The 27714-nt window shown below is 42.8% G+C and overlaps 1 protein-coding gene across 1 annotated transcript in view; it reads left to right on the forward strand.

The window, feature by feature from the left end:
• Positions 1-27714, forward strand: part of FGGY (FGGY carbohydrate kinase domain containing) — a 424082-nt gene that overhangs the window by 338192 nt on the left and 58176 nt on the right. The window contains exon 15 of the mRNA XM_079698487.1: positions 3636-3730. Coding sequence (XP_079554613.1) covers positions 3636-3730 — 95 coding nt within the window. The remainder of the gene's footprint in view (positions 1-3635; positions 3731-27714) is intronic.

The following is a 27714-nucleotide window of genomic DNA, read 5'->3' on the forward strand; positions in this document are numbered from 1 at the left end:
TAGATCATGCTGAGGAATAAATACTCACAAGTTTGTGAGCACCAATCTCTGTGCTTCACTTAAAATAGGTGTTCCATAAATGTTAGCTCACTTCTTCCCTGAAGGCAGCCCCACGCCAAAAAGGTGGTGCATTTCAGAAAAAAAGAAGTTAAATATTTTGTAAGCCAATCTTTGCCATTTGGGGAATAGTCTGCTCCTGCTCTGGGTTTTGCCAACTTGGGAAATGTCCTCTACGTGAGGAGGAAGAATCTCGTTGTACCCTGGGCATATAGTTAACTGTGGTTTCAAGAAATACTTGGTGTGTACTAAGTAATTGTAGGTTTCCCTCACTGACTTGGGACTAAATGTTCCTCCTAAGTTTTGTTTTGTAGAATTCTGGCAGTTTCAGTAGGGGTTTCCCTCTTCCTGTCTTATTCATTATTTCACTCATTTACTCCTTCACGTATTCATTCTCTGAGTACACATGCTGAGCTTGGCGCGAGCACGCAAAGGAGAACAATAATGTCCTGCCAAGAGGGCCATTACAAACAGAAAACGTGCTCTCGTGCTCTGACCACTGTCCAGCGAGCACGGGGTACCCAGAGGACGTTGGTGGCAGCGTGAGTCAGATCCAGGCAGAGAACAGATGACACACTCAGATTGGATTAACTGGAGAACAGTCGAATAAAGGGTCTATTTACAGAGGTGTGGGCAGGGTTGAGGGAAACGCCGGTCACCAGGCAGTACCGTGGGGCTGCCCGCAGTCTGACCACCCCGAGGCTTGCAGGGACTGGGGCAGGAGGTGACCCACCTGAGACTGAGGGGCTATGTGAAGAGGGGCCTCGTGGCTGGAGACGAGCTCAGTCCAGGATGTGGCCGGAGGACAAGGGGTCTACAGACTTGGTCCACACGGCGGTGTCCCAGGACCCAGAACAGGTGTTGGGGCCGAGGTGAGAAGAGGGTGTGAATAACTGAGATACGGTAAAGATTAAGAGTCATAATAGCTAATGCCAATTCAGTGCCTCCTCTAAGCACTTTTGTGTGTGTGTGTGTGGTATGAGGGCCTCTCACTGTTGTGGCCTCTCCCGTTGCGGAGCACAGGCTCCGGACGCGCAGGCTCAGCGGCCATGGCTCACGGGCCCAGCCGCTCTGTGGCATGTGGGATCTTCCCGGACCGGGGCACGAACCTGTGTCCCTTGCATCGGCAGGCGGACTCTCAACCACTGTGCCACCAGGGAAGCCCTCCTTTAAGCACTTTTAACCCTCACAGCAACTCTGTGAGATCAGTGGAATTTTAACCTCATTTTGCATCTGGGAAAACAGGCACAGAGGGGTTAAGTAACTTGCCTAGGATCACGCAGCTAAGGCAGGGAGGAAGCCAGAATTCAAACCCTGGCAGCTTGGCTCCAGAGCACTTTGGGCTGCAACTGGAGAGCTGATGGGGGATCCACCCGGCTCCTCTGGTTTCCCGTTCCCGAGGAGAGGAGCCTGTGAGTAGTTCCTCCCTGCTCAGAGCGGTGAAGCTTTGACAGGGTAAGGAGGGCTACGAGGTGAGCAGCATGTGGAGTGCTGTCTTCTAAAACGTCCCAGGGCCATGGGATGGTCACGGTCACACCCCCATCCCCATGATCCACAGACTCTGCAGAGGCTTGCGGTGCTCTCTCCTGATGCAGCCAACACAGCCCTTCCGCGTGGCCTGGTGTCTTTCCTTCCCCTCTGGATGGTTGATGGGCACCTGCCCCATCCTTTCCCTGCTGGTCCACTTTCCAACCCAGATGAAGTGCATGGAGGAGGGCTTCACCCCTCCCTGAAATTCATCCTAACAATAGCGGCCACCACTCTCAAGGGCTTATCATAGGCCAGGAAATGTGTTAAGCCCCATATGTGCCCTTTTTCATTGATCCTCACAGCAAACCTGTTATCGTCCCCATTTTACACAGGGAGAAACTGAGGCTAAAGGGTTTAAGTGACTTGCTGAAGGACACAGGGCTAGTGGAACCAGGTCTGAGCTTTTCCCAGAGACCCCACCCCACCTGATACTTGTCAGCAAAGTCTCCAGTGCTGGCCCTGCAGTATGGGGCTGGTATTCTAAGTCCCCTGGGATAAGTGTGGGAATTCTGTCCCCCACCCCCTTTGTCTGGGATGGCTGGGGCCGCTGCCCCAGCCCTGGAGTAGGACAATGAGTTAGGAGATGGTGGGAGCACAGAGGAGGATGTGTCAGGGAACTCTTGCCAGAAAAGATAGGAAGAGAAATCCAGTCTTTGGAAAAATAATGTCTTGAGTAGAGGAAGATCTCGCAGGTCTGGCCACAGAGCTTACCTCTGTGGAGTTTGCTGCCATCTCCTGATTAGCAACTATATTTATATTTTATGTACATTTCATTTCACATGCACACACATATAAACTACTAAGAATTCTAAGTTATTCCTATTCACCTTAAGTCCACCGTGAACCTTCAGCCTCTGGGAGTTGTCATGTGGAGTGTTCCTCCCTGCCCGGTGGACCCCTACTCATCCTTCAAGTGCTTGTTTAATCCTGAGCTCCCCTGCTCTGACCCCCTTCCCCATCTCGAGAATTCATTCGTTCATCATGTCAGCAGTTACCATGGGCTAGACACCGCTCTCAATTCCAGGGATTCAGCAGTGGACAAAAAGTCCCTGCCCTCATGGAGCTTATGTTCTAGCAGGCAAGACAGACCGTAAACAAGAGAAGTAATAACAGGGTGTTGGAAGGCAATGAGGAAATCATGAGGCGGGTAAGGGATGTTGTGGGTAAGTTGTCATTTCACTTCAGATGGTCAGGAAAGCCGCAGTGGGGAGGGATGTTTGCACAGACTTGCAGGAGGGAGTTGCCATGGGGACATCTGGAAGCAAGTGACCCAGACAGAAGGAACAGCACAAGCAAGGGCCCTGAAGCAGACTCAAGAAAGGGCAAGGAGGCCGGGCAGTGTGGCCCAGAGGAGAGGAGAAGCCAATCAGGGTGGGGGGGAAGTGGCACCGGTCCTGGAGGGCCTTGTCAGCCTTGGTAAGGGCTTTGGCTTGTACTCTGAGGCCCCTGAAAGAAGGATTCATCACACCCTCTCTCACTACTTCCCTTTCCTTAGTGCATCTCAGTTGGAGACCCAACCCCCTGTGTGGCCTTTATCTCTCTCTCATCCATCTCCCCTTTGAGACCTGAATAGCAGGACAGTCTTATTCATCTCTATATCACTGGCCCCGCAGAGCACTTCGTAAATGTTTGTTTAACTACTTGAAATGGCAGGTAGCAGCTAGCAGAAGCCTGGAAAACCTGGGCAGAAAGGTCTCCTGAGTTCAGATACATATAGATAGATAGATAGATAGATAGATAGATAGATAGATAGATAGATAAATAAATAGATAGATGATAGATAGATATAGATACAGATATAGATATAGATAGATAGATAGATGGTGTTGGCTTCCAGGGGACCCTTGGCTACTGCAGCAGCAGGCAGAGGCAGTGAAATCCTTTAGAACCAGGTAATCCCAAAGAACAGGGAACCGCCAGGGGGAGGGGAGGGAGCACTGCTGCTGCCTTTACATCAGGTGTTTGTGCTGCTGGAGCTGCTGGCCGGTTCCCCACGTGGCCCCTGGCCCTACTACTCTCTAACCAAGGTGTGGCCTTTTCCTGCGCAGGCATGCCTGTGGTCCTGTCGCAAGAGGTGGAGTCTGTTCTTGTGGGTGCTGCTATTCTGGGGGCCTGTGCCTCGGGAGATTTCGCTTCTGTACAGGTACGTGAGGACCAAGGGGTGGGCCGTGGCCTCTCCCCTGTCTGGGGCTGTCCTTCCTCTTGACAGCAGCTCATGTCTTGCAAAGCACACACAAGATATAATTAAGAAATGATAGGTTCCAGCCAGGGAAAGCACAAACACTTCTAGCCTCAGACATATTTATTGCAGTTTTTGTTTGACTTGGCCTCCATGACTGTCAGTCGTTCTGTCTTTCTGTTGGTTTTCTTTTTTTCTCCTTTAAAATAGCTCTTATATTATTTCATTTGAATTTCCCCTTGACCATTTTTCTTTTAGCAAGTGAAACAGGTAAGGTACAAAACAAATTTTTCATGTGAATTTCTGATTTGTATTTGCTTCTTTCATCTCCACCCACCACTTTTCAAATACCTCTGAGGTCTCTTTCAACAAGGGACACAAATGAAAATGTTAGTAAAAGGGAGTTAGAAGAAAAAATAAGGAACAAAGATATAGGAAGAAGGAAACAACTCGATGGCAGTGATGGAGCAGACAGTTTGACTCTGAGCTTCCTGGCAGCCAAGACAAAAAAGAACACATGATAAGTTACATAATTCTTATTTTCAAAAAGAGGAAGCCTACTAGTTTCTTTGGGAGACAAAGCTTTTCCTGCCACTGAATTGAAAAAGACATTTCACATGTGGGTTTTATGGAGAGACTTTGAGTGGTAAAATAATAGGATTAACAGTAGGTTTACAAAAAGGTAGAGAAGCAGTATAGTTTAAGGCTGAAGGCAGAAGCTCTGAAGTCAACCCTCACTTGACTTCCAACTAGTTCTGTAACCTGACCGTTCTGCTCTCCACTCCATTTCTTTATCTGTAATAATAATCAGGAGCACATTATGAGTTCTTTCTCTGGACCAGGAATGTATGTTCAGTCCCACAACAGCTCTATTATTCCCATTTTATAGTTGAAGAACCTGAGGCAAAAAGAAGTTAAATAACTTGGCTTACGTTGAAGCAGCTAGTAAATGCCAGAACCAAGAAGTCTGGCTCCCAAGTTGTAACTGAAAGTTGAAGAAATATTTGTTCAGCTGAGCACCAGAGAGCTTAAGTGACTTGCCCACGGTCTCAAAGTCAGGACTAGAAGCCAGGTTTTCCACCAGTAGCCCAGTAATAAGAGCTTTATTTATTGTGACCCTCTTACGTACCAAGAACTATGCTAGGTGCTTTTCATATAACCTTCCTGCTACCTCTCACAACCCACACAGGCAACAGAGATCCAGAAAGATTACGGAACTCAAGCGTACACTATTGGAAGTGGTCACATGCAAGAGTCTGATACCAATATCTGTGCTCTTTGTGCCACATTTTGGGAAGTGTGGTGCACGGCACCCTATCCAAGCCTCTCAAACTGATGCTTGTGAAATATCCCTTCCAAAGAATTGAACCCACTCATGAATGCTTGTGGATCTTAACTGGAGTTTTTAAACAAAGATGGTAGAGTTGAGTTTCCAACTTTTTTCTGGATTTTCTGGTGCTGTCTCAGAAACATCACATGGAGATGTTTATTTATTGTTGAAATGTCAGTGACTTGTCAGTTATTATTTTAATGTGTTGATTTATGAAGATGTTCTCATAACTAGGTGACTTGCACTTCCTGGGACAAAGCATAATTGCCAAAACAAAACAGTAGAGATGCTTACTAAGGCCCTGCCTAGGTTAATGCATATTATGGACTGGAAGTTTCTGTCCCCTCAAAATTCAAATTTGAATCCCTAACCCCACAGTGTGATGGTATTTGGAGATGTGGCCTTTGGGAGGTGATTTCGATTAGATGAGGAAATGAGGGTGGGACCTTTATGGTGAGATTAGTGCCCTGATGCGATGAGACACCAGAGCTTGCTTTTTCTCCGCCATGTGAGGACATGGCAAAAAGGTGGCCATCTGCAAGCTGGGAAGGGAGCCCTCACCAGAGCTCAGCCATGCTGGCACCTTGATCTTAGTGCCTCCAGAACTGTGAGAAAATGAATTTCTATTGTTTAAACACCCGATCTGTGATATTTTGTTATGGCAGCCCAAGCAGATGAAGACACCTCATTGCATCTTGACAGTCTCCCTGCCTGCGGGAATAAGGCTTTTTACTCCTGTGTTACATATGAGGAAACCCAGGCTCAGAGAGTTTTTACGAAGTTTGCCCAAGGCTACAGTTAATAAGGGGCAGAAGCAGAATTGAAATCAAGGTCTCTCTGGATTATATCCTCTGTTGATTTTCATTCTTTTTCTACTTTAGTCTAATTTTTTTTCTTTTTTCTTGAAAAAAAATATTTGGTTTCTTAAATGTTCAAAGGTGAATTTTCTGAAAAGAAATGTCACTGGTCACAAATCAGGAGACAGTCTGCCGCTGAAACAGAGTAGTGTGACCAGATCTGGCTGCTTTATCAGATACTTCATACCACGCCTTGTGGCACCTCATTGACATCTTAGTCAAATCTGGAGTTTCTAGCTCTGAGAAGTTTCCACTCACATCTTCTCCTAAGTGGAAACTGAGCTTCATCCCACACTGACATCTTCTTCACTACATAATATTTCCCTTTAATATTCTGGAAGAGTATCTAAGATATGGTAGATCAAAAATTGGAATTGTTGACTTGAGTAGCAGCTGCAAGGCCCACAAAATCGTAAAGATAAGTTCATGTCTCCTATTCAACCCGAGGAATTATGTGCCTCTCCTGACTATTTTTAGGAGACACTGTAATCTAGTAAAGAAAGCCCCCAGGTGCCAGAGACCTGAATCTTACCTGTCATCACATACCTGAGGGAATCCATGTGGTCTTAACCTCTGTGCATGGTTGTTGTACATCCTCAAACAATGTCACTTGGCCTCTCCAGGTGCTTGTTTCATTTGTTTGTTTTATTTCCTTTTAAAAGATGTTTAAATAAGAATTGCCATTCCTGTAGAACTGCTGAGATAGAGCCTTTGAAAGATTCAATGACCTCTGTGAAGCCCAGGTATAATTGTCAACATTGTAATAATGATTATGTTTGGAAATGTAAATGCATGTCAACTTGGCTTCATTCACCCCTCTCTAAAGAAGAGGTGCCAACCTATGTGCCCCAGGCCTGGAGACCAGCTCAGGATTCTGGCAAGTTGAAGTGAAAAAGAATTACTTCCTCCCTGTGATTCATATTTTTCAATCTGAACTTCAACATGGTTTTTTCTTTGAACCTCAAAGATCCTAGCTTGATCTTCAGGGTGCCTGCCACTCCTTCCTATAAGAAAGCTGAGCAGAGCTTGCAAGCAACTCAATGATTCCAGCAGGCCAGATGTTTTGTCTTCTCATAGACCACACATCTGGTCGTTGGATAAAGAATTTCACTTCTTATCTAGATGGGCAGACTTTGGTAGACTCAGCTGGGGTCGTCTCCTTCAGATGAAGGAAAGGCTAAGAAGACTCCAGAAGACCCAGGCTGCAGACCTAGGGAAGAGTCCTATGTGCCCAGGGAGACAGGGTTTCCCAATTTCCTAGGCCCATGAATGGATGACTTCAGCCAGGGGTAGAGCGCTATACCTTCCTTTGACGGTACCAACAGATCAGAAGGACTTAGAATTGTGGATTTTACTTACAGCTATTGCAAACTTCTATATATTTTAATTCTGGGGAAAGTTTATCAGCTGGAGGGAAAAGGATAGTGGATGGAATTTTCTGATGGGGGTATTAATGGGAGAGATTGGTCAAGTACAAGGTCCATTGCTATTCCAAATTTTGAAGCCTGCTGACAGTTCCTGCTTCCACCCCTTGTTCATTTATCCATTCATATTCTCATCCTCAGAGTCTCTCTCTCCCTCTCTTCCTCTGCCCTTTCCTACCCTCCCTTCCTTTAGACAACTAAAGTCTTCCTGCTATTCCCTTTCCAAATTAGGATCTCACAAAGGGTAGTTATAGCCATCCATCTGCATTAAAGAATAGAATGACTAATAATATCTTAAATAATTGTCCCTCTCCAGAAATGGTGTTCTCCTTTTAGTAGTTTTCAGAACTATTCTTCCACTAGACAGTGTGACAAGTATCATGTCACAGTTGTCTTTGTATCTGCAGCTTAATAAAAAGGAATCAAATCACAGAGATGCCATTTTCATGGTAAAAGTTCAGCTATTGAGTAAGTGGGAGGAGATGCAAGGAAGGAAGTCTTCCTCCCTCCTTAGAGTTATCCAGGCAGTCTTGGCATCTGTGGCCTTTCCACCTGACCACTCCCCCATCTCTAGAATGTCACCCATCGCTCCTCTGGCCATCAGTGTGCTCCAAAGTGATCCTCTCAAATTCTGAATATCCTGGAAAGCAAATAATGATAATTAGAAGTTGGGAGCATCCCATAACAATTCTCTAGGCTCCCAGGCCCTGGGAAATTAACACACTGGAAAAAAATCACTTTATGAACTATCAACATGCTTACACTTCCTAAGCAGAGACAATAGAGAGGTCCTAAGAAATGCAAAGGACACATAAAACAAGAAAGTGGTTTCAAGATGCCGTGAGAGAAAATTCAATCCAATGGCAAAGAGGCAGAAATACAAAATGGCTTTCCACTTTCTGCTTCCTTCAGCCCCTCTGCAGATGTCATTAGCTTCCTGTAATGTCTTATCTTAAAAGAAAGTTTTTTTCCCCTCAAGACTATGTATATAAAATAAGCTTTAATTCTAACTGTGCTATTGATATTTATCTTGACACCCACCCTTCCCCCCAAAAAAAAGCAGTAGAGGAAGCATCTGAAGCAAAAATCAGCGGAAGGAGACAGTGACAAGAGATCAAAATGAATTCAGCCATCATTTTAATGGTAGTACCAGAGTAAAGAAAATAAGCCCTTGGAATCAACCAATTAATCAAAACCTTTTTTCCTCCCATGGTGTGAGGGTTGCCGCCTCTGTAAACCATTGACTCCGTGCGTTCCCACCATCAACTTTCCCTGTCACGTTCCAGACAGACTCCTGTGTCTCGCAGACCAATGCATCTAAGTGGCCAGTGGAGAGCGGTGATTACTCACCCTTTCTGTAATGTGTGCCCACAGGATAAACTATCCGCGCTGACCGCAGTGGTCTACCCTCAAGGTCAGTCCTTGCAAACATCCTCACTGCTTAGCCGAAGCCTCTCCTTCTGTTCTTTTTCATGAAATTTACTTCATGTAGAGCCAGTTTATATTCATCACCTATTATGTGCTTCAAAGCCTGTTATTTTTTTATGCTATACAATACGTCTCCATTCTGTTTTATTTTGTGAGAGTCAACTTTCTGTGTTTTTTAGTCCTGTTTGGCTTCCTGTCACCATAAATACCAGTTTTACGTTTTGCGAAGTAAAGTTGATTACCATGATCTTGCTTTCTGGAGGTTTGGAAAGACTGATATATAATAGATGTTCAGAAATATGAAACCATGCCATTTCTTGGCACATTCAATCTTAATTTGTTGGGTTTCCTTCCTTTTTCTGGAATACAACTACTAATTCATGTTCATTGGGAAAAAATAAGAAAATTCAGTTAAGCTGAAAGAAAAATATGAAAACACTGATATTACTACCCTAAAACAACCACTATATTAGATTCTGGCTTCTATCTTTGTAATCTTTTTGTACATACTTTTAAATTATTTTATACTTTTCTAAATTACAAAACTGTGTTCATACAATGCATATTGTTTTGTAGCCTTTTTTCCCCCACCCAAAAATACATAGTAAACATCTTTATTTATCATGTTTGTAGGCTGTACAATTTTCTGCCCCATAGTAGACCAGCGGTCCCCAACCTTTTTGGCACCAAGGACCGCTTTCGTGGAAGAAAATTCTTCCATAGATGGGGGTGGGTGGGGAATGGTTCAGGCGGTAATTCCAGCGATGGGGAGCGGCAGATGAAGCTTCGATCCCTTGCCCGCTGCTCACCGCCTGCTGTGCGGCCCGGTTCCTGACAGGCTGCGGACCAGTAGTGGTCCGAGGCCCCGGGGGTTGGAGACCCCTGCTATATACCATGACTTATTTCCCCAGTCCTCTAGTTTTGAATACTTAGGTTGTCTCCATTGTTTTAAAGAATGCTGCAACTAACGTCTCTGTATCTAAATGTTTGCCCATACCCTAATTTATTTACACAAATTAAATTATGGAGGTATAGTTGTTTGGTCAAAAAGTTTGCCTAACTTTTAGGATTTTGATATATATTAGCACTTTATACTCCTGCCAATAGTGTGTGAAAATTCAGGGCTCACTTTCCTTGTGTATAAGGCATCTTTTGCTGTGAATTTTAGTTTCATTTGGCTTTCATTCCCAGGTCTCTTAAAATCCTATTTATTTCACATATGGTCCGGATACTGTCAGTTTTTTTAGTAACCTTTTGCCCTTTGCTGCTTAAGCATGTGTTTCAGGAGATATGAGATTCTGGTTTCTAATTAAATGGATTCAGGTTTCTGATTGGATTTTCTGTATCCTGTCCCATATGTGAGTGCCTCATAGAAAATCAACAGAAAGCCTGAAATGGTAATTAATAGTTTAAAGAAGGGTTAAATTAAGAATGTGATGCTGGTCCTAACATTCTTTATACTTACTGCCATACCTGGTTAACAGTACATTCTTATCTTTTTGAGAATTGCTCCCACTCAAAAAAAAAAAAACAAAAAAAACCAACAACAAATTCAGGTTCTGATTAATTATACATCTCCTTGTTCCAATCCAATTGGCAGAATGGCACCATGGACATAAAAGTCAAAAATTAGTGCAAAATTAGAATTCTATTTTTAGGAAATTATTTGTTTGTAGGATATATGACATTGGACTCTCCTGTTCCTTACAGGGTGATCCTGGAACAGGGCCTGTTACTTTCCATCCTTTGTCATTCATAGAATCCTTGCATCAACTAGTGGATGTTAACAGTCCCCACTGTGCAGATGAGGACAGTGAGGCATGGTGAGGTCATATAACTTTGCTTGATACAAAGTCCATGCTCTTTTTGTTCCATCAAACCATGTTCTTTATATTCCAGTAAATATATATCTGTTGCTTGGAAAAAGTGTAGATTCCAGTATAGCACTTTAGCTGCGCTTCTCCAGGGCAGTATGGTTTCTAGAACATATCAGCAGCACATGTTTAGCCTCACTGCTTGGTTGAGTATGGGACGTAGAAATAAAAAGAAGAAATGTACCCCCTTTGGTTTGGAAATTTTCTAATTCCTTTACCTGGAGAAGGCTTCATACCATACTCCCAGTAGTGTTTTGTTTTATTTATTTGTATTTAATCATAATCTGTCCATTTACTTTTTATACAGATATATATTAAAAAGCACTTTAATTAAGAACTTTAATTAAATGACACTTTTTATAGTATTGTTATTAACACAGAGATTTAGACTAACAAATATTTTTTCCAAATATCTCCCTCCCCTTGCAGTTTTTACTCAGGAACTTAAGACTTGGGCTTTTATAAAAGAAAACAGTGACCAAACATCTACTGAGTACTTTAGAAACTTAGAAGGGTTTCTGAACTGTATTTCTAAAATAAAGTTTACCTACCTCTTTGACTTCATTTTGTTCAAGACAACATTTTATACTGGTGCAAACCTGAAAAAATACGTTAGATTATTTAGTAGAAATGAACGCCTGTAAGTACTTAATTCCTCATTCTAATGATCATTTATGCTTTTCCTTTTTATAATAAATGTCTTTGTTGGAATAAATCAGAAATGAATAGGTAGGACTTTTTTTTTTCTCCCTTTACTCTAGGATGTCATGAATAGATTATCCATGCTGTATAACTTTAATATTCAACACAGTAAATTAGGGTATGGAACCAAATAAGAGATGAGGGAAGACAAGACCTTTAGTTAAATCAGGAATTGTCTGTAATTGGGAAAAAGTTCTGAAAAATGACTACACACACACACAGTCATATACACATACATACCACATACCACTGGACAAAGTTTGATTCAGAGTCATGGAATGTTTAGAGGTCTTATGAAGTATATGAAAGACTTTTGGTTCCATCATTGAGGCAAATGATCAAGAAGTATGCAAAAGAAGAAATACCATTGTTACAGTTGCTTATTGGAGGTGTTTGATACGCTGCAATGAACCATAAAGTACCATGTGTGTAGAAAGTTGGATGGCATGTCTTTCATCACACGCATATCAAAGAAATTTGAACATTTAAAAATTTAGTACCATGTTAAAAGTTATACATAAGGAAATTTCCTATACTATTATCATCATAATTTTACAAATGAAGAAACAGGGTAGGAGGGTTTAAGTGACTTACCAAAGCCCATGGCTAGAAAGGGATGGAGCCAGAATCCAAGGCCTAGCCTAGGATTTCAAAGCTGAGAATTGTTCAACTTGGTCATACATGGAAGTGGACTCCTCTGGGGCTGAGTGTGATTGCCATTATTTTAAAAAACTAGTACCAGTAATAGACAACTAGAATTTTTAAAATTTATTTTATGGAAGTATAGTTGATTTACAATGTTGTGTTAATTTCTGCTGTGCAGCAAAGTGACTCAGTTACACATATATATTCCTTTTCGTATGCTTTTCCATTATGGTTTATCACAGGATATTGAGTATAGTTCCCTGTGCTATGCAGTAGGACCTTGTTGTTTATCCATCCTATACTAGTTTGCATCTGCTAACCCCAAACTCCCACTCCATCCCTCCCCCACCCCCCCCTCCCCCTTGGCAACCACAAATCTGTTCTCTGTGTCTGTGAGTCTGTTTTTGTAGACAACTAGAATTTGAATGTACATTAAAATGTCCCTGTGTTAGTCAAGTTCCCCACAAAAGTTACTTTCAAATTAGGATAGTTTTAGAGAGTTCAGTAGAGGGACTATTTACAGACTGGGGACCGGCCCTGGAGAAATCACAAGGGAGGATATAGTATACTGGGGTTTGTAACAGCTGGACCTTAAGAGGTGAAGGGGGAGCACAGTTACTAGAACCCCTGAACCCCAGAACAGAGGGCTGTGTGGAGGCGACCGAGTCAGCTGTCTTGCCAGTGACCCTGGAAGTGAAGAGCTGGGTTATTGACCCCATCTTCCTCCCGCTCTCTGACTTACTGTCGGGCTCCCCATTGGCTGGAGTCAAAGTCAGAGGGCAAGAGAGCTCATTGATATAGTCCGTACAAGTGAGCCTGGCTCAGCCCAGAGAAGAGTGGGAGGGGGACTTTAGGAGCGAATGCAGCTGTCCTCCATAGTCATCCAGACTGGGCTGTGCAGGTCTGTCTGCGACCAGAGGCCAAGCTGTGAATGGTTTGTTACAGATTTGCAATGAGATAAGAGACTTGCATCAGAATGTAAATCAATTGCAACATTTTGTTCCTAACAAGATGTTCTCAGTGAGAGAATCAGGGTGTTTGTTTACTTTCTGGAGCAAACTCCTTATGTCATTATGGACGGGCCCTTTGAGTAACACTGATCAGATCTGTCAGCTCTGCAGATGACAGGCTAGGGTGCGCAAAAGGGACCCACTTATCCCTGCTTTGCTTTTTCTGCCTTCCCTTCTGCTAAAGACAAGAAAACTGTGCCTCTTCTGAGCTGGGCACTGTGCTAAGGTACTTGAGATGCCATTTGATTCTTGCAAGGTAGGTTATTCACCTCACCATTACAGATAGGAAACTGAGGCTCAGAAAGTTTAAATAACAGATCCATCATCTAACAAGTAGCAGAGCTGGCGATCAAATCCAGAGCTGACTCCAAAACCTGTGTTTTTTGTATAGGCTGCCCTAGGGCCATGCTTAAAATTATCTGACATTAATACCCAGGAAACAGTGCAGGGTTCTAGGGGGATTGCCTTGTTTGGAGACCTATGGCTGTGTTCTCTGCTCTTGGTAACAACAACCAAGTCATGGTTTCTGAGAATAGACACACCCCAACTCCCAAAAAATCAGACAGCACCATTTATGGGTCCCATGTTACTCTGCTTTACAAGGCCCTTCCCAGCCTAGCCAGCCAGATCAGAAGGTGAAGTCAGTTTGTTTCTAAGTGGCTCTTGTCTGTTTCTATCTCTTTTTAAATCTGGGAGGTCAGGAAGAAGATGGGGAGAAAGAATTCATGAGAGGGATACATTTCCTTAGAAATGTTATTAATTGGCTGGGCAAAACAAGAGAAGGAAATAAAATAGCTGCTCCTTACTAAGTAAAGGCATCTTCTTCCCTTAGCTCATTAAAAATTAAAAACACTCTTGGTTTAAGCAGTGCAAATTAGTAATTAAGTGCTATATAATCAACTTGTGTAAACATAATATTGAAGGGGAGGCCAAATTAATCACTCTGCTGGCTTGTTTTTGTCCCCATCAATGCACCTTTTACTTGGGTCCTTCCTGTGATGTCAGGATGCATTTTCTGCTCTCCTCTGCAGCTGGAGATAGGGTGGGCTGTGGTAGCTGGGCTGACAGATGACAGTGGGCTACATCTGGAAAAGGCATGTGTCTTGGCCTTGATTCAACTAGGTGATGAGTCTCCCTATTGAATATTATTTTGAGCCAAGGCTCATCAGCAAGAGGCTGCCACATGACAGAGACAGTCCTAGATGGTAGCAGGACAAAGAAGATTTAAACCCATCTTGGGGCCCATGGAGTTCCAGTCTGGTGGGGAGGAGGTAGACACAGACAGATACAGTTATGAAAAAGTCAACACTAAATGTAATGACAAAGACACAGCGCCTTGGCTTGGGCTCAAATCATGGCTCTACCGCTTACCTTAAGTGAGTTACTTAATTTCTCTGTGCCTCAGAGCCCTCATTAGTAAAACATAACAGTAATATCTGCATCATAGGTATATTTTCTCACAATTCATGTTGTAAGAGGTAAACACGTTAGTACATGTAGAGTAGAATAGTGTCTATTTAATGTTGGCTCTTATTTGTTTAACTACAGTTGCTATACAGTGGATAATGGAGCACCAAGGAAGGAGTGTCTTCCATTGTCTTAGGGCTATAAATAGAAAGGTGCTTCTGAGAAGGCAACATTTGAACCGGGCCATATAGGATTAGTTGGTGATAGAGCTGGAACTCTGTGTGGAGAGGCATGTGAACCTGGCTGGCTCTTAATCTTTGCAGTAGAATACCTTCTGTGAAAGCAGAGGAAGGAGCATGTGCCTCAGTCCTGCACAAATCTCTCTCCATTTCAACTCAACACAATAAATATTAGTAATAACTGCTGGAGCTCAGTCGTGTTATGGCAACTGCCTGCCAAGTCTTGGGGGTGGAAGAGGGTAAATGAGCTGAATCTGTTGTGGACGGGATAAGAGGAAATCAAATGAGGCCAAAGAAAGTAGCCCACTAAGTCACCTTGCTACACTCAAGGTGATGGCATCTCCTTGGCTTGCTAGCTCTGTGAACCAGCCTGGCTGGGCAAGGTGCTTAGTTTCTCTGATCCTCAGTTCCGTATTAACTGACCCCACTGAGTTACTGCAAATATTCTATGCATGAAAGCACAGTTAGCACAATGCCTGGCATGCAGAAAAGTACTATTATTAATATTTCCTGTATTAATTTGATCCGTACCCAAAAACCAGTAAAGTAGGTGGTAGCATTGTCCCACTTTATAATGCAGGAATTTGAGGCATCAAGACTGATAAGCTGACCTGAGGTCACATGGATGGCTAGTGGGGGGAGGAGGGCTGCAATTTAGCTGGTCTGGCTCTAGGCCCCACTCTCTGTATAGCCCCTGCTGCCCAGTGTCTCAGAGGGCACCTAGAGCTGGCTTTACATATTATATGCTAGAAATAGGGCAGAGGTCACTTGATTATGTCCAGGCCCCTCAGTTGCTAATGAGGAAGAAATCCTTTCTCCTGTTTAAAGGAATGATAGGGTTGAGCCTACCCTCTAACAGGTGGGGCAGGTGGGGCAGGCCAGAGTGACTCACCAGGAATGACCAGTCCTTGGATGCAGTGGGGATGCAGCTGCCTGCACTGAACTTGACTGTTTTGCTTAGGGAAGAAAACAATTTGTTTATTTTTTTTATCATTCATACTCCTCTTCCATAAAGGATTTGAGGAAGCTTATAATAAATGACTAAGCAGAATAAAACTAAGCAAAATAAAACTCATAAGTTAGAAACTATGTAGGAAGATAATATACCAACTACGTAGACTAGGGGTTCCTCAAATATATATATGCCTGCAGGCCATACCAGGTAGGCCATGTAAACAAGCAGAGAACAAGATGATTTCATTCTCTACCAGATTGGAGAATGTATACTCTGCCTAAGGACATTGAAATTCAAATTGTTTTAACCCTGCATTGGTGAGTGTCAGACCAAGCAGATGTGTGGGACAGATTTGGCCTATGGGTCTCTGACCCATAAATAAGGGGATTACTTTGAGCTTCCTAGCAGCCAACACAAAACTGGAAATATGTCACATCATATAGTGTCCACAGAGTCAAGGAAGTATACCAGTTTTCCAAAAGAGACCACATTTTCCCTGGTACCAAATTCTAAAATTGCCATTCCTTTAAAAACAAACAAAGAAATCATTCCATGGAACTTTACAGAAGAAGCAGAAGAATTCATCCTATACTACCTTGCTAAAGGTCTGGAGCAGGACATTGAAACTTGACTTGAGGTCAAGAATTCCCCGGACTTATAACTTTCTGGAGCTGTCACCTGCCCCAGGGGTAGAACTGAGAATACCCAGCATGGTGGATGGATGGCATGTGCCTCACCACTCTTCCCTGAATATTCCTTCCCTCAGGCAGCTTCATAAACAGAGCTTCGTCACTGACCTAGGAGTGTCTTAGAGGACCTCAGTACTAAAGCTTTTTACCAGCCTGGCATCAGGGAAGTGCTAAAATGAAGCACCCATCAATCAAGAAGGGCAACAGATGTCGAAGCCTATCAAATGTCAGTAAACAGCAAGCCTTCAGAGGCCACCGAACTTGGCATCCTCTTAGCAAAAATACACTGTTGCCTTCAAGAGGGAAAGCCATGGACTTTTATAAACTGCATTAAGTGATGTATTTTTTTCTTAATCTCTACTTTTTTTAAGGGCAAATTGAATGTTCCCAGAGTGGTCTAGGCTTTCAGTCCTGGAAATGTAGGTCTTCAAAATATCCTCCCAGTTATTATGAGAAGTTTCATGTTCAGCTTATCTAGTACCCTCCCTTTTACTGTTAGCAGTATGATTCATATTATAAGCAATAAATAGGACCATAGTTAAGAGCACAGACTCAGATGTCACATAAATCTGGGCTCCAATCCTGAGTTCAGATGCTAAAGCTGTACATTAGGTCAGTCCCTTGACCTCTCTAAGCTGGTTTTCTCACTGTAACAATGAGACTGTTAAGAGTGCCTGCCTCATAAGATTGTTGTGAAGATTAAATGAGATAATATGTAGAGAGTATTCACAGTTACTGGTGTGAATAAACTTTCAGTGAGTTATACAAAATTAGAGCAATATTTATGATACCTATCATTATTAGCTGACTGTAAATCACACGTTGTTCTAGCGCTTTATGTATATTATTGAGATGGCTGGGCCACTCATTTGCCTGCTTGCTCTCAGATAGCTTATTCACACCTGCCCTGCTGTGTATTACATTTCCCAGGCTCTCTGGAAACTGGCCACTGAGTAGATTTGGCCAGTGGGAGATGCTGATGGAAGATGGACGTGCAGGAAGCAAGCTGGGAGAAGTCAGGTCACTTCTCTCTTTCACTGCAGCAGCAACTGCATCTCCTGTGTGATTCCAGCTCCCAGCCTTTCCCTTCAGGTCCCAGGGCTGACCACTCAGCCCTGCTTTGGTTTCAGCTCCAGCCTGACATGGCCAGGCCCTGGCTCTGGCCACACCACTACCTCCCATCATCTCTTGATCCCTAAGAGGAGTAGCAGCTTTTTGCCGTCCCCGATCTCTGAGGTCCTTCAATATCATCTGCTTGGCTTCTTGGTTTCTTGTGTCATCAGTGAAACTAATTTCTTGTGCTCAATTCTTTTTGTTGAATGACCTAGAGTGGTTTCGCTTCTCCCGACTGGACTCTGATTGATACAGTCACTTTTAAGCATGAAGAGCAGTCAGTCCTTATGGCAAATCCACTTCCCCTCCTCTCTCCCTGTCGGAATGAGCTAGGCCAACAGGAGAAAGGATGGCCGGTTATCATGGAGAGCAGTTCACTTTGACTAAGTGACACCCAAAAGACAAGAAATTGACGTTAGCAACTTTAGTGAATACCCAGCTCTGAATAAGCCCACTCTGAGTCGGGCATTGAGGCCAGTGGCCACAGGTAGCTTAGCACCTGTCTCAGGAGACACAGCTTGATTACAAGTCCGAGCCAGGCACAGTTCCAGGTAGTATCTAGTCAAAAGCAATAGAAACTCCTCTTTCTTGAACCAGAACTCTGGACCTTTCTAAGTGAATCACTCTATTACATATGTGATTATTCTCATCACCCAAATGAGGAAATAGAGACTCAGAGAGGGCAAGAGATTTGCCCAAAGTCACATAGCTATTAAGTAATGGCATTAAGAGTTTAAGTCTATATGTCTCAGAGCTTATGTGTATTGAGACATATCTTTTACTCAAGGTTTTCCAAGCTTTCTTCCTATCTCAAAGCAAATTATAAGAAAGCTACATGCAGGGGCTTCCCTGGTGGCACAGTGGTTGAGAGTCCGCCTGCCGATGCAGGGGACACGGGTTTGTGCCCCGGTCCGGGAAGATCCCACATGCCGCGGAGCGCCTAGGCCCATGAGCCATGGCCGCTGAGCCTGCGCATCCGGAGCCTGTGCTCCACAACGGGAGAGGCCACAACAGTGAGAGGCCTGCGTACCGCAAAAAAAAAAAAAAAGAAAGAAAGAAAGCTACATGCATAACTCATATTGCTCTAGTCTTCTTGTAGATGTTTCCTTGCAGAATCAATATTTAGCCTTTCTCACCTAACTCTCACAATAGGTTTATGTGCAAAGTTTCTTGTTTTCAGTTTTACAAATGAGAAAACAGACTCAGAAATTAAAAGAACTTACCCAAGGTCACACTGGGTGTTAATATTCAAGCTGGAATTTGAATACAGGTTTTTGTGTCTCCAAGCACACGCTGTTTCTACTGGTGACCTCAAAGTCGTGGATAGTGTAATAGAGGGCCAAATATTTTACAATTTTAAAAAAGAAAAAGAGGAAAAGCAAGGCCAGGTTCCCCACCTTCAAGGAGCTGACAGGCTAGAAAAATAAAAATGAAGTAACCTGAAACCAGAGAGTGCCATTACATAATCTGCTCCCTGGTAACAGCTACAAGCAGGAAAGAGAAGTGTGGCTTTGTATAAGAAGTAGGGCTTGAAGTGGAAATGTTAACTTAGGATGAGCAGAGAAGCAGCAGGAAGTGGGCTTTTCAGATAGAGGTGCTAGTGAAAGCAAAGGAATAACACAGACAGAAAGACATCAACTCAACTCCTAGGAAAGCATCCCAGTTCCGGAGTAGCAGAAGAGAAAGCTCGATATATAAGGACCACAGGTGATAGGGAATGGGGGTTGTCAACTATAAACAAATCATTAGGAGTTTGATCAGGAGTCTTGGGAGCATCCTTTGCCCAACATCCCCTGACTCTATCGTTTTTTATAAAAAGTGTTGCAGGCTAATATTCTCATTTACTTAAAGTCAACAACATTAAGTGCTTCTTAGATAGTAATACTGCTTCCTGCTTAAGAAAAAAGCCTGTAAGTTAATTCAGCCTGGGAGTAACGACAAAGATTTATTATTTATCTCCAACAGTTTTGAAGCCTCCCTGAAATATAAGGGGACACTCTTTAAATGCCCCTAGAAAGTTATCCTATTTCACTAGAGTGCATTTGTGTATAGAGTGTAACATATCAGGTTTGAAAATTTCAGGATGAAGGAGGCACCTTTCTGAGACGAGGCCACTGAGACAGGGGAAGCAAGCAACCCACCTCACAATCTACCCCCTTGCCCCTCCCCCTGTCCTCAGCTGACACCTTGGCCGAAGGAGCCTGTGTGTTGCAGATGATCAGACTGAAATTCCTACCAAGTTGGCCATGTCAGTTTCACCTCTCGGCATCTCTGATGAGGAGGGATCCTGACAAACCAGACTGGTTTAGATAATTGGATTATAGCAGTTGTCTTCATTTTAGTAAGCTGACTAACTACTATAGACAAGACGTTTACAGAGGAGAAATTTGTAGACAATCCTAAAGTGGAGATTCGAGGAAGTGCTTAGATGACTGGGAAGCAGCAGGCTTTAGCGAGTCCAGCATATTGTGATGTGGTGGGGAGCTGGGACCCCTCTCTTCAAGGGGCTCCTAAAAGGATAGCAGAGCGTATTCATGTAGTTTCTCCAGTCATCGCATATGTGACTTTGCGGATTAACTCAGTCCTCACAACAATCCCATGAGGTCCTGATATTCCTTGTGCTTTGCAGATAAGGAGATCTTTGCAGATAAGGAGGCCAAATCACAGAGAGGTTCAGTACTTTCCCAAGGTCACATCCTAGTAAGATATGCTTGGTTGATGTTCTGACCCTGTAGTCTGCTCACTGGGAGAATACCGGAACCCATCTGTAAAGTTGCCTTGGGACACTTCCTCATGGTCAGGCCTCCCTCTACACTTCCCCCACCTCCACCTGTGCTTATCTCTAGCACTGCCCTTAGATGTTTCCATGTTTGCTTACCCCACTTGGGTGTGAGCTTCCAGGGAAGGATCCCAGAATTCCTCACCCTTAATCAGTAGCAGGTGCTGTGTAAACGTGTGTTGTACAGAAGTGGAGGTGAAATTGACAGAGAATTTGTCATCTCCCTGGAGCTGGCCAACCAGACTGGTTACCCAGGGAGCCAGACACTAAGGCAAGGGTGCTGCTGTGATGGATGTGGACGGAAAGCCCTCAGCAGGTAAAATCCTACCCGAGACCACCTAGTTCTTAGCTCTGTCTCTGAAAACAGCTTTCCCTGTTCACACTGGCACTCACTCCAGACGGTCCCTGTGCGTCTCAGTTACTCTCTCTTTTTCAAAGATGAGCTCCCCCATCCTCAGTGTCGGTTCCATTACTGAACAACTCGATATATAACCCGGGACAAGAGGTCTACCTCTTTGGGCCTCAGAGTCCTCATCTTTACACTGAAAGAATTAGGTTCTGGTTTTCAAACAGTTTATAAAGTAGTGGATCATTTGGGAGCACACTGTACAAAACAGATAGAAGCTGAGCCGTGTCTCCTGCTCACCGTGTCACGCCCTCCCTTTCCCCATGGCACGGCATGACCTCTTAGAGGGTCTCAACTGAACATAAGAAGCACTGGACTCGATTTCTTCAGAGGAAATAACCTGGAATACATTAAGGTAATTAACACGAATACTTAATAGTATTGTACAATAACAAAATAACTTCAAAATGGAAGATCCAAGCCACTGAGGAAGGCGGGTTCAAGGGCTCCTGGCTGGACCCCTGCGCCTGCTCGTCTGTCGGAGGCCGTGTGCTTTTGGAGGAGTTGTTGGCTTGGCCTGATAAGGTAGTGGGCTGGGGAAGCTAAAGCCTCTGGGCCCCATCCTCCTTGGCTGGGAATAGACCGCGTGTCGTGGAATTCTATCCAGCCACTCTTGGAGATTGATTTTCCATCTGAGGATCTGACCTCTTGCTTCACCAGCAGAGGGGGTCAGACTGTCCTGGGGGGGAGGTCAGCGAGCTAGCCCCTTCTCTTTCTTTTTTAACTGTATGTTTCAAACGGAATTTCCGATTACTCTGGGGCTTAACACCACCAGTTTGAATCCCTCTTGGCATTGAGAGCTTTGAGATAGCCATACCACCCACCCACCCCCAATCAGTGCTTTGTGCTAGGAGATTACTAAAGATTTAATTCCATTTACGTCATTGGATTTATTTCAAAAAAAATCCAAAAACCTTTTTGAGTCAGGGATGAATGCCCTATTTCCTTTATTTTTTGTCAATTTTCACAGATTCCTTATGTGAATGCCTCAAGGGTAAAAATCTTGCTTTAGTTATTTCTGTATCTCCAGTGCCTAACACCAAGATGGACGTTGACTGCTTGGTAAATATTTGTACATCATTCAACAAATATCCCCCCAGGTACACTGATGTGTGAAATAACCACTGTACTAATTTTCATCACATTTACAGTCGAGTGTAAGAGACAGTTAAATACAAATAAGTATATAGTGTATCTTGGGTTAAGGGCTTTAAAGAACAAAGAACAGTTTCAGTGGAAGAACAAATTTGAATGATTGATGAATGAATGAAAGTAAAACGACCGCAACTGCCAACCCAAAATCTGTCTCATCTCATCTCTTTGTAAATAATTATTATTGCTATTATTTTAATTATCACAACTGCTACCATTTCTTGAGTATCCACCACGTTCCAAGCTCTGTGCTAGCATCTTCCTATTTGGTACATCAGATTCTCAAAAGAACCTTGCTGTTTAGGCCTTCTTACCCCTTATTCCAGATGAGAAAATAAGGCCCAAGGAAGGTAATTAACTTGTTCATGGTAAGAGAGCTAATAAATGTCAGAGATGAATCCAGGTTGTTCTGACAGAGCCTTTGCATTAAGCAAAACGGAAAAAATTCCAAAGGTTATCTCCAGGGATCCAACAGGGTGTCCCTGTTTGAGGAACACCACCTCCTACCTTGTTGCAAAAGATCAATGATGTTAGGTGAGAGGAGGAAAAAAAGAGAAAAATCTATGCTGGAGAGTGAGAGGGAAAAGAAGGAAGATAGTATTCTTGAATTGGCCATCTTATCAGCCTAGCAATAATAAACCATCACCATGGGAACAGGAACTCTAATTAATGACAGATGTTGAGTCACTTTAAAAACCACACCATCTGAATGCCGAGCTGGTGCCGTAACCCTCTCTCCCCTGCCGCAGCTGGGAGCATGCTATGATCTTGTTGGAGAGACCCATCTTTCGTGGGTGGAGCAAACTCTGGACTTGGCATCAGGAGACTTACATTTGAGCCCCAAATCTGCCTTTCTGAGCTCTTTTGCCTTGAACAATAAGCTCACCAAAAGTGAGAGGTGGCTATCATTAATTTTGTCATTATTATTATTACTAGTAGTAGTAGTAGCTTTCTGAGACTCAATTTCAAGATCTATATAATAGTAAGTAATATCATTTCATCAGTTACTACAAGAAGTACACTTACAGCAATGCCTGGCATAGACAGTGTGCCATAGTGTTTAACCATGGTGATGCCGATGCTGGAGGAGAAAAAGAGGAAGGGGGAAGAGGAAGAAGAGCAGTTGCAATGATGTACATGCGTAGAACTATGAAACCTCTGAGGTGTGATACAAATGAGGGCATTCTACTCATTGTCAAAATATTTTTGGTCAGTTCCTGGGCTGGTAGCCCATTCCTATGTTTAGTTTTCTCAAAGGTTCTATTGTCTGTGTTGCCTTTTTGTCCAGCCCAATATGCATGTCTCTCCTGCTTCCGGCTGTGCAGTTTAACTGGGGGAAGGACAACCAGGACAAAGAATTGACAGAAACCATGAGAAAAATTTACTCAAGTTCTCTATAGGCCAGGATTTTCCAAAGGGTGTTCTTTCATACATTAGAAGGTATTCCTGGAAAGAATTCATTTGGAAAATGCTACGTTCAAGTTAACTGGGTATCTTTATAGCGAGACTTTGCATAAGCCTTTAATATATAAACTTGCGTTGTGACTATCCCGGGTTGGGGAGGCATTTAGAATATAGACTTTCATAAATTTACTTGACCAAAGAATTAGTCTTTCATGGAGCATCTTACTTTGCTGAAGGACCAAACATTGGGAAATGCTGCTGTAAGCCAAAGGTCAAGACCATCAAGTGTACAAGTAGTACACCATAACAGGTTTGAAAACCTCCACCAATCTTCCCATCAATTCATGTGTCTATTTAACAAATTAAAAGAGCACCAGTGCTATATTTGGCAGTGACTACATGCTAGATGGTGGAGAAGCAACAGCAAGATCCATGTATTTCCCACTCTTACCCTCTCGGAGCTCTTGTGTGCCTATTAAGGTGAGGGAGAAATTGCCTGGCAGTAGCAATGTAGTGTGACAGTGAACAGGTGGAGATCACAGGGTGGCATGGTACCAAGGGAGGGGCTTCTTATCCAACTGAGTGGGTCAAGAAAAGTTTCCCCGAGGAAGGAACTTCCAACCTGAGATCCAAAGAACAATTAGAGCTCTGTAACACATTGTCAGTGCACTTTCCCATGTGTTGTCACATTGCATCCTTACAGCAGCCCTCCGGGTCAGACACAATGCGTGGTAAAAGGAAAGTCGTTAAGTGCTGCTTAATGAGCTCCTACTACAGGTTAGGGGCTGTTCTAGGCATTTTATACACTTACTGCATTTAATCTTCACAACGATGAGTAGCCTCAGTTTACGGATGAAGAATTAAGGCTCAGCTTAAAGCAGCACAAAGCTGCACGTGTAATTTGTACAAAACGAGGATTGAACTCAGAACTTCATGATTCCAAAGCCACCTCCCACTGCATCATCCACCAGTGATGAGCCCAGCCAGTGGCTAGTCCATGACAGAGTTTTTTACCAGAATGAGAAATGTAGAAACGTAAGCAGAGCATCATAAATGTTTTCTTCTTAAGTGATTTATGTTGTCCTGAGAAGTACCCTGGTCCCAAATGTTTGGTGTAGAAAGTCCTATGCTTTTTTTTTTTTTTTTAATATTACCTTGTATGAGAAAACCTTTTTTATTTTGAGTTCTTACTTGGCAAAACAAAAACTTGCTAACCATATGCCATTCTCCGAAGTAATTTTGGAAGTATTAGTGTCCATGAAATTTAAAATTCTTGGAAATATTCTGTATGCTATTTTATTGAACATACTCATTCTAAAGATGAGAGGAATATGAACCATCACATTGCTTTGGGTCTGCTGGTTTGAACTTGGATGAGTTACTAAATTCCACAGACTCAGGTGTCCAGCAGCCATAAATGGATACAAAGTAGAATAATGTGGCATCTCCCTAAATGCACACATAAGCCACCAGTGGCACTCAGGATGACTTTAGCTGGCATGTGGACACTCTTTTTCTAATAGTTATATATTTATTTTAATGTATATTAGAAAAAAGGTAACCAACACCGTACCTATGTTTTCATAGACATTTCTGCTTAGAACAAGGCAGTTTGAAAAAAGAAAAAGGAATTTATTTGGAATTTAAAAAGAATATTACATGTATAATACTACAGATGGTATTTGGATATGGAAACAATTATGAAGGTGGTATGTGAGTAACTAAAATTTGTGAAATAATAAGATAACATGTGTGAAAGTGTCTCATGCATAGAAGGCCCCAGTAAATGCTTCCTTCCTTTCTGATTCATCTGGCCAGCAAGTGGCAGAGGGCAGGACTAACCCTCATAGCCTCAGACTCCCAGTCCAGTGCTCCTTCCAGGACACCTTTAACTCTACTGCTTCCTATCTGCCTGCCTCACCCAGCATCCTACCCCTCACCACTCATCCCTCAGGAAAAATGCAGTGAGTAGGTATTTCAGAAGTGACTAGTGACTTTGCAAAAATGTTCTGATGAATGTCAATAATAAATAAAGTATACCTAACAGCATAGACAGTGTTAGCATTTGGAAAAACAGGAATTGGAATCTGAGAATTGAAAGGGCCCTCAGAGATCATCTCACCCAATCCTGCCTTTTACGGATGTGGAAGTTGGGACTCAGGGAGGGGAAGTGCTTTGTTCAGAGCTCTTAGCTGATCAAACCAGGATGAGGATTCATATAAAACGTGCAGATATAAAATGTTACTTTTTTTTTTTTTTTGAAAAGACCTGTTTCCTGCTTTCCAGAAAAGTAGCAGGGATGTACCACAAAAGGACTTTTACTTCCACAAATCTAAAAATGTGGAAGGTCATGCTTCATACTGTGCCCATCAAGAAAACATTGTAAATGATCACTGGAAAAGGCATTCCTGGTGGTATTCCTTTGTCTGTTTGCTTGCTTGTTTCTTTTAATTGTAAAATACATGACGTAAAATTTACCTTTTTTGCGTGCACAGTTTAGTAGTGTTAAGTATTATTCACATTACTGTGCAACCAATATCCAGAACTCTTTTCATCTTGCAAAACTGAAACTCTGTACCCATTAAACAACAATTCCCCACCTCCCTCCCCTCTAGATTCTGGCAACCACCATTCTGCTTTCCGTCTCTATGAATTTGACTACTCTTGGTACCTGATATAAGTGCCATCATATGGTGTTTGTCTTTTTTGTGACTGGCTTATTTCACTTAGCATAATGTCCTCAAGGGTCATACCCATAGGAGCACGTGTCAGAATTTCCTTCCTTCCTGGTTGTTTTCTTGATGCGACACAGCCTGTTCTCTGTGGTCCCTGTTTGTACCCATCATCACCATGAAGACTTTGGCATGCTTAACATTTTAGTGACTTCTCTCCAGTGGGGAAATATTGGGTTGGCCAAAAAGTTCATTCATATGGAAAAGCCCGAATGAACTTTTTGGCCAGCCCAATATCCCAGTTGGGGATGACAGCAGCAGTGAAAAGCGATATCTGAGAAGAACTTAAACCCCCTTCTCCCAGTCTTTTCTAAGTAGGTGACAAGGGAGAGAAATGAGATTGCATGCTGCATGCCCCCACCCTCACCCCCAATTTCCTTCACTGCTTCCACCCCAAGTCTTCAGTCAGCTGCAGAGGAGTAGTGGGGTGGTGGGGTTAGTGGTTTCAAAAGTGGATTTTCAAGTAGAATAGGCCTGCATTCCAGTCTAACCTCTGTAACTTACTAAATCTAGGATGTTGCATAATACGATTAAGCTCTCAAAGCCTCATTTCTATTATCTGTGAATGGACAGAATAATACCTGTATCCAAATTAAAAAAAAAAAAAAGCTTGCTTTTTTTCTTCTTCTGAGTGGTGAGATACTATTTTCTGGATACCATATTTTAGTTTCTCAAATTAAAAAATAATAATACAGTGACCCCGTCCACTGGGTTGTTCAGAGATGGGATGTGATGTTATCTGACATTTTGGCCACTGAGATGTCTTGTTCTAGGCTGAGGATTTTAGGGAACCTCATGACATTGGAAAGGAGATGATGCTCATCTATTATGCAGCATCTGTATGCCAGATACATTACTTTTTCATCCAGAACAGAGTAGAACTCTATTATGGCCCTTGACTCTTTGCATCATTAACATTTGCTGTCTCCCCAGCTTGTCTTAACCTTCCCTGTTCCCACAACTCCTACCCTTGAACTGCACCTAGCATAATGCCCAGAAACCTACAGATGTACCCCCTCATTTAAAAAAAAGAAAAAGTGTTTCTTTAATGCGTTGGGAATCACTCAACATTTGCCTGCGTTTATTTGGCCACTAATACAACCCCATATCTTAAGATACTCTCTTCCCACTCCGATACCCCCATGGCCTCATGATAAAAGGTACCATTCATTCGACCTCTCAAGTCTGGCAAAGAAGGAATCCTGGGTATAGAAACTGATTTTGACTCCTCTCTGAGCACTCTCCTTGCTGACCACTCAGGAATTTTTTTTTCCTGGCTTTTGACCCTCCCCTCTTCTTTCTTTTGATAAACCAGACAGCTGTCCCCGAAGGGATTGCATCCATTACCTTTCACTAGAGTTGAGTTCACTTTCCATTGCATGTTTCTGTTTAAAAAGAAAGCCTTTTAAAAGGGTCGAGCATACACTGAGTGTGTACTTAATTTTTAATATGTGTGTGCCCACAGCCAAGAGAACAGAAGAGAAGCCTTAAATAACAATGAGACTGAATTGTACATGTGTGTTTTATGTGGCACTGATTCCTAAATATATATATTCTTAGCAGCCAGGTATTATTTAATACATCCCCATTAGTCAAGATGCCAAATCTAAATGAAAACCATGTTTAAATATATTTAATAATATTATGGCTTTTGGTTGACTGTCAAACTAACAAAACTGTATGTTTTCCCCAAGCCAACCTTCAGTCACCGTCTTACATTTTTACTCTGAGCGCTAGTTCTTTTGTGCTATCAAGCCAATTTTGATCATAAAACAATATATACCACAGACTTTCAGCATCGT

The sequence above is a fragment of the Hyperoodon ampullatus genome (genome assembly GCF_949752795.1).
Source record: "Hyperoodon ampullatus genome assembly, chromosome: 2".
Lineage (NCBI taxonomy): Eukaryota > Metazoa > Chordata > Mammalia > Artiodactyla > Ziphiidae > Hyperoodon > Hyperoodon ampullatus.